The 7,976-nt window shown below is 36.8% G+C and overlaps 1 protein-coding gene across 3 annotated transcripts; it reads right to left on the bottom strand.

Moving 5' to 3' along the window:
• Window positions 1-559: 559 nt before the first annotated feature.
• On the bottom strand, window positions 560-7,120 carry LOC145601892 (large ribosomal subunit protein uL2my, C-terminal part-like). Of its 3 annotated transcripts, none has more exons than XM_081657986.1 (2): window positions 6,448-7,120; window positions 560-942 (listed from the first exon to the last, which is right to left on the bottom strand). In XM_081657986.1, exon 1 carries the CDS (start codon window positions 7,037-7,039, stop codon window positions 6,464-6,466), a length of 576 nt encoding a protein of 191 aa, XP_081514112.1. In that variant the 5' UTR covers window positions 7,040-7,120; the 3' UTR covers window positions 560-942; window positions 6,448-6,463. The 3 variants fall into 3 exon arrangements, with proteins under 3 accessions (XP_081514112.1, XP_081514117.1, XP_081514104.1); XM_081657991.1 differs by lacking the exon at window positions 560-942 and adding an exon at window positions 1,277-1,711; XM_081657978.1 differs by lacking the exon at window positions 560-942 and adding an exon at window positions 1,905-2,156.
• Between the last annotated feature and the right edge of the window lie 856 nt (window positions 7,121-7,976).

The following is a 7,976-nucleotide window of genomic DNA, read 5'->3' as shown; positions in this document are numbered from 1 at the left end:
AAATTAGAATAATTAGTGAAATTGTGGGCTTTGACAAAAAAAATCTTCATTTCTTTTATAAGATGTGGCCCACGTTTGTTGTGGGCCCTTATATTATACAGTAACTAAACACATGGGCCCAAGTCCCAAAACCTTATTCCTATTGGACAAAGTTGTGTTAATTATGCCAATATCATCTTCTTCCTATATAAACAACACTTTTGCACCATATTAGTCATAAAAAAAATCTTTCCTCCCTTCAGCAAAGAGAACTACAAGTGCATGCCCTGGCATAAGCAAGAAGAGTATAGCACAATAGCTTTGTGGATAACAATGTCATCGAGTCGAAAATCGTTATCATCGCGATGTCCTAGTGAAGATGAGATTAGTGAACTAATCTTCAAACTGCAAGCATTGCTACCAGAGAGAAGGCGTAGGCATTTAAGGAGGGTATGTAAAAAAGAAAATCTACCCAAACTTCGTTTCTAAGCTTATTGTCTCTAAACATGCATGAAACCTATTGTTTTCACTATCTCAAAAAGAATTTTGTAGGGCTTTCGAATCAATTTAGTATTCTAGCTACTATGAAAAATAACAGTCCATTCTTCTTCCTCTTCATGCAACCATAAACCACAACAATAACAATAACAACGTACTACATTTAACCTTTAGACTAACAATATATGTTTATCGTCGACTTTGGTCATAGGATTTGATAATAGTGCTTGCAGATGTGTATATAGTCCATTCTTGATTTCTTGTGCTGATCAATGATCACATTTTGATTATCTGTATGTTAAGGTTTCAAGGGATGAAGTTCTGGAAGAAGTATGCAGCTACATCAGGAAACTTCACAAACAAGTAGACGACACGAGTGAAAGAATTTCTCAGTTGCTGGCTTCTACAGACCTTGATGCAGATGTTCTTAGATCCCTCTTGCAGCAGTAGTCCCTCCTCCTCCCTCTTTGTTGGTGTAATTTATAAATTGTTGGTGTAATATAAGACAATATTATACATCTATGTAACCTTAATTGAAGTACATAACTATATTAAAACGAAAGAAAACTGGACTTTTGTACATTTGTCTTGTTCTCAGTAAACATGACAGTACTTCATGCTTAAAATATTCGGTGTTAAGTTTAGTCTATAAAGGGAATGTTGAGTTGATTATTAAAAGTCCACCAAATATTATTATTATCAATCAGTTTTTAGATATCAATTTATAAATCGGTAAGAATTCTCCAATATAATACAAGTAAGACATTAAAACTTTAGTAAAAAAAAAAAAAAAAAAAAAGGCTAACTTTAAACCTAAGGCAGAAGATTATTGATATATTGCAAAATACATGGTAGTACAAAGTGATAAGTAGCAAATTATTAAATAATGTGCAAGTCTAACCATTTCCACTTCAGTAAAAATTTTCATTTTTCTTCAAGTTAATTTTATAGTTTCTTTTTAAATGCATCAATTAAACTGTTACAACTTACAATACATATTAGACTATAAAAATATAACAGAAATTTATATTGTAAAATTTTACACTGACATTACCAAGACTTTCGTTATTCCCCCAATTTCGTCACAACTCACATGTCATCGATTAACATCCAAGTTATTAAACCTTCACCTTAGGGAAGAAGTAACAGTACTATAAATATGAACAATACAAGCACTTAGTGAATTAGCAGGTAATACCAAATTAATTTTTCCAAAAGATGGTCGAAGAAATACCTACAAAAAATGGACTTCTTCAGGATCAAATTATTCACTAATCCTAAGGATATTCTCCTGAAGCAAAATCCCAAACAGGAAAGCATTAACGGATAACAGGACCGTGAAAGAAGCAATCAAGCAATATGGCAAGGAAACCTTAAAAGGACCGGCCACAGAATAGAAACTATACCGTCATTCCGTCAAAGAAGCATAGCCAAACTTACTAGTTACCACAGCTATCTTCAAAAAAATAGAACCAAGAACATGTAAAAGTATTTTCTCATTAGATCTGTCACGTATGTTGATCAGAAAAGCTCACTTAACACTGGTTATATTTCACAACTCCAGAACAAGCCACAACGGATGTCTATCAGGCCTTCTATTGGAATTCCAACGCTTCCTAAATTACCAGAAGTTGAAGATGTTCTAATAGACTTACATCGCAGCTGCTGGAATGACCTAACTGCAGATCGGAGAGTAATTATAAATGTGGAAATGCTTCATTTATTATGGGAATTACTGATAGTGAATTCATATGCAGTGAAGGCACGAAGTAGTTCTCAAGAAAAAAGGGTGTTGTCTTTTTGAAGGATCAAGATGCATTGCAGAATATTAAATACAAACAACGGTTTCAGGAAATTAAAACAGTTTGAGGTACATAAGATGCAAGAATTCCAAGTCTTTTAACAAAACACCGAGTAACTTCTCATGGATCATATATATACAAAGGCAACTAAAGTCACAGTCAATAGAAATCTAACCACATAATTTTTTAAAAGATGTGTATAAGTGAAATACAAGCCAATCCTATTCCTATACTCAGACCCCCAAAAGAAGCATAATCTGAAACATTGATAAACTCATGAAGTGAAATACAAGCCACCTCTGTTGCGTGATCCAAAAGTATCCCATATTAGAAAGTGAAATCATGAAGTCACAAGATCCCTCACAAAAGGAACAAAAATCACCTCCACACATCTCAGCACTACATTCTATTTACACAAGGTAACCATTAGCGTAAATAGCATCCATTAAACTAGGAAACATAGAATGTTTAAAACAATATCTTGGTAATCTACTAGCGCATGCCTGATCACAAAAAATCAAAATCCTCAATAAGAAACACTGGCCATCAATAGATCTTCAATACAAACATTGCATATCCCACCCACAATCTGCCTCCCAAGAAATGATTGCGTGCTCTCTTTTAAGGCTTTTCCACGACACTCAAATGCTTCTATTAGGTCCATTTTTGCAACCTTTTGTGACCTCTGTTACTTCCATAAATTACCATAGTTGAAGTCAATGGTGACCAAAGAAATCTATTTTAGGCAACTCATATTTATTGTTAGAGTAATCACTTGACATCTTAATATAAGCCATAGTATGAGTGAGTGTCAAAGTAACAATACCCCTATCCTAGATCCCCATATATAAGTAAAAAGGTCAAAAGAATCATAATTGAGAAGATCCCCATGTAGGCAACTCTCACAAGTTATCAAGCTAGAATCACATCTTAAAACAAACAACCCAACCCTATCCCTTATTCCCCATTTCCGCGAAGGGGGTCAAAAGAGTAATATAATCTAAGTTCATCCAAAGCATAATATTACCTATGTACCAAAAGAACCAAGAGATGAGGGTTGGCAAAAAGGGCACCAAAGAAACCAATAGGCCCCTACAAAATCACTCAGAGGAGGAATCCGTGACAAGGAGAATCTTTAAAATTGGGAACAATTCTCTAACCTTATAATGAAAAACAAAAAAGAAGCAACAGAAAACATTCAGGCTAAATGTGCTAGTCACAAAATCATTAAAAATTCAGCACACTATCTTGATCCTCAGCTAATGCATGCCCAAAGACATAACCAATGACTTTCAGTTACATTATGGAATTTTCACCATCATTGATCTTTCTATACAATAATACAAATACCCCCAATCTGCTTTCCATAAAACATAAATGTTACTTAAAGACCTGAATTTGAAGCATCAATTGTTGCAACCTTTTCAAAAAGGCCTCAGTGAGCACCACTTATATAGCTCCTTACATAACTCACTACCAGCTCCTACCAGAACTAAACACAAGTATCTTCACTATAAGCTGCTAGATAACGAGCAAATATTCGATCATCATACTCATACAAATCACTCCCAATTACGATATGATTAGAAACTCAATGATCAAGCTAACAGTTTAACCAACAAGGCTCAATAAAATAATGCGTGTTACACCAAATTAAACTCCCTTTGTAAAATCGAAATGTGAATGATCCATAATATTTCAGTTAGATTAGTAGCCCATGTCCTTTTGATTACAAACCCCTCCACTAATCTCCACACCTTTTTCTCCGGATGTTCACCCCTTGGCATCCAAAAACCAATATAAAACTCCCAAAGCTCCCTCTACAATGAATTTGAGATCAAATTTCAAATTTCTATCATGTCAGGCACCAAATAAGACAAAAAATCACTCCCAATCACAAACAAAGAACCCCACTAATACTAAACTAAATTGAACAAACAAACCCAGTAGCTTAAATAATACCTCCGTAATAATTATTTAACAGCCCATTCTACAGGAATTACGCATGGCGAAGGGAAGCATGATATCTTAATCTACTCACAGCAGTAGAGGAAACATAACATCAACCACGAGTTTCTTGTAGCGTGATCCAATTGAATCACATATTAGACAGTGAAATCTCCAAGGCGCCCCATATGAAATCTTTGTAGAAAGATCCCTCAAAATGAATAAAAACAACCTGGCTTACTTCTCTTTTGGAACTTAAATGAGGATAAATAAGCTAGTAGAGAGAACATAAATGTTTGTTGTAAACCATTTTGCATGATCGTCCTCAAGAATTTACCAGCCAATGTGAGCTTATTAATCTTTGCTCCTCCTTCTAATCTACTGGAATTGTAGCAATATCGCAAGACAAGGAGAGAGAAATCAAACACGTTAAATCCATTAAAACATCTCCCAAGACAAGACCGATTATTTAATTCCTACAATTAGATTTCTTATAATGTTTCATCTGTTTCAGATATAATAGTCACTGATTATTTCATTCGTGAATTCTTTTGTTTGACTAGAGGGTCATACTATCAACTATCCTATAATGATTTTCATAGAATACCTTGAGTCCATATCCAATAAACATGTTGATCAAAAATCATCCTCACTGATATCGATTAGGTGAATTTATGCTCTAACCACCATGCATTTTAATCAACCTTCACCAACCGCGATTAGCATTTCCCAAAGTTTACTTACGCAAATTTGTGGTGGTTGGGGGGGGGGGGGGGGGAGGGGGCGCTCCCACAACTAGTAAGTAAAAAAAAGGTCAAGAACCATAATCTAAAGGAGCCCCAGGTAGGCAACTCCCACACGTATTGAAACTAGAATCACCGCATCTTACAGCACATAAATGTCTGTGTGCATTGGAACTAACCAACCCAACCCAACCCTATCCCTAATTCCCTATTGCCGTGAAGGAAGTCAAAAGAATCATTATCTAAAATCATCAAATCCAAGGTATTTATTACTTATTAGCAGCTGAAAGAAATAAGGAACTGGTGATGTTAAAGCATTGACCAGAAAACAGGGTGCCATAGCCCATAGGAACCAAAAGACCTCAACAAAAATCAAACAGTTGAGGAGTCCATGATAAGAAGGTATAGAGTAAGTTAATATGGGAATCTTACAATTTTGAAAAATTCTCCATCTCCATCTCCATCCTTACAGTATCTCCATTTCAGACCCCTCCTCCATTAATCACCCTACCTTATTCTCCTAATATTCACCCCTTATTTTCAAAATAAAACATCCAAAGCTTCCTACATTCGACCGACTTGAATCAAACTCAACACTTTCAAATCACTTCCTTCATATCAAACACAAAATTACGAAAATTTTAAGCAATGCCTGTCACAAAGAACTCCACTAATCACTAAACTGAATTGAACAACCAAAATTCACTAGAGAAACGAAATGATAATTATAGCTCAGCCTCTAGCAGTCTAGCTCCTGGCAAGCTGGCATAACTCACTGTCAAACTGTCAGATCCTACCAAAATTAAGCACGATTGCCTTCATACAATAAGCTCCCAATTGATCATCATACTCATACAAGGCATTCTCAACTAAGATAGGAACAAAAACCCAACGATCAAGCTAAGAACCTTACAAAAACGGGGCAATGTAAAACCAAAACTAATACGAAGTAGTTATAATAACAAGACACAATAAAACAATGCATATAATCAACCTTTCTTTGTAACTCCAGAATGTGAATGATCCATGACATATCAGCAGCTGGATCGGCAGCCAATGTCATTTTAAACCCCTCCTCAACTAATCTCCACGCCATTTTCTTCTAATTCACCCCTTATTCTCCAATCACCAATATAAACTTCCACTTCCTCCCTCCACAATGAAATTAAGATCAAATTTAGAAATTCAACCGGCTTGAATTGAATTCAGTGCATTCAAATCATTTCCATGATACCAAACACCAAAAATAGGAAAAAGTAAAATATTCTCAATCACAACCAAAGAACCCCACTTATCACTGAACTGAACTAAACAACCAAAATCCACCAGCTTAAATAAAAATAACTACAAAACCAAATGATAATTATAACTTAAACATAAAAAAAGAACCTCAAAATTATAACTTTCATATCAAATCAAATTCACCAAAATAAAAAAATTTACCAAATTATTCAACAAAAAACAAAAATCAAACTTACCCAAAATCAAAGGATCCTAAATAAGGCGATTCTTCTTCTTAGGACAAGCAGTCTTATACCCACCTTTAGTAGGCTTACCCCAAGGAGAAACAGACAAATGCCCTTTACTCTTCCCTTCACCACCACCATGAGGATGATCAATAGGGTTCATAGCAACACCACGAACCACCGGTCTTCTTCCAAGCCACCGACTATTCCCAGCTTTCTTGAGCTTCTTGGCCCCATGAGAAGGGTTCGAAACAGACCCAATTGTAGCGCGACATCGAGTATCAATAAGCTTGCTAACCCCAGAAGGGAGGCGAACCAGGACGCGGCGGGTGGACGAGGGTTCCTTGAGGATTTTAGCGACGGTGCCGGCAGAGCGGACGAGCTTGCCCCCTTCACTGGGTCGGAGCTCGATGTTGTGGATTAGGGTTCCGATTCGCATCATTGAGATGGGCATTGAAGTGCCGATTTGGGAGGCGAGATCGTTGGTTAGGAGATAGTCGGCCATTTTTGGGGGTTTGGTTTCGTTGATGGGGGTTGAGGAGGAGGAAGAGAAGGTGCGGCGGAAGGTGGTTAGAAGGGTGGTGCGTGCTCGGAGGAACGCCATTTGCGGCGGCGGAGGAGGACAAGAGAGGTGCGAGTGTGGTTTTGGTTTGGTGCGAAAGTGGGACGGAGTGTGTATAGTTGTAACTCGTAATAAATGGCAAAATTTTAACCCTTTTTCACTTCACTTTATTAGTGATGAATTAAAAATTTAAAATTGTTTTTACTTTCTCAAATTAATCTTACTAAATTAAAATATTTTTATTTTTACCCAAGGATTGCCAAAAATTGGGACTAAAGATCTTAGAATTCTCTCCGTACGTAGTCCTTCTCTACTTTCACCTAGAATTTATGCTACCCTTTGGTCATCGGAGATCATCCTTCACGCCTGGGCGTGTGGGCCTCCGGGAATCAGCTGGTAGTAATTAGTTCTTTTCCCTCCATCATGGAGGGAGACTCACCTCCAAATGAGTCTATTCCAATTGAAATAGTTACTCAACAACTTGAAGACACTATCATGCAAGACTCTATAGCTAACCTAGTCACTAATCCGGAAGAATCATCACCAAATATGGCTAAACCCTCCTTATCTTTCAGGGAAGTAGTGGCAAATTCCTCCCAATGGTTCAATGAAGCTCGGAAAATTATGTTAACCTCCAAGGAATGGGAAGATCCGGAGATAAACCCCCCTCAGAGTGATCATGTGGTCAAATTCCCCAAAGAAACCATAGAGAAATTGCGTAACCCATGGAAATTAACCCTTATGGGCAAATGCATGGGTATTAGTGTGAGACCTTCCTTTATGACCCAACGAGTTAGGGCTATGTGGAAACCTAGAGGCTCACTTTGATTATGAAAAGGCCCTTTTTGGTGGCCCATGGTTCATCCAAGATCATTATCTAATGATCACCAAATGGATACCTAATTTTAGGCCTTCTATGAATCCTTTTGACCAAATTTCGGTCTGGATCCGTTTCCCAGAGCTCCCTGTTGAATATTAC

The sequence above is a fragment of the Chenopodium album genome, chromosome 2 (assembly GCF_948465745.1).
Source record: "Chenopodium album chromosome 2, dcCheAlbu1.1, whole genome shotgun sequence".
In the NCBI taxonomy this organism is placed as follows: domain Eukaryota; kingdom Viridiplantae; phylum Streptophyta; class Magnoliopsida; order Caryophyllales; family Amaranthaceae; genus Chenopodium; species Chenopodium album.
The sequence above is the reverse complement of the archived record's forward strand: the minus strand, read 5'-3'. Positions and strand labels throughout refer to the sequence as shown.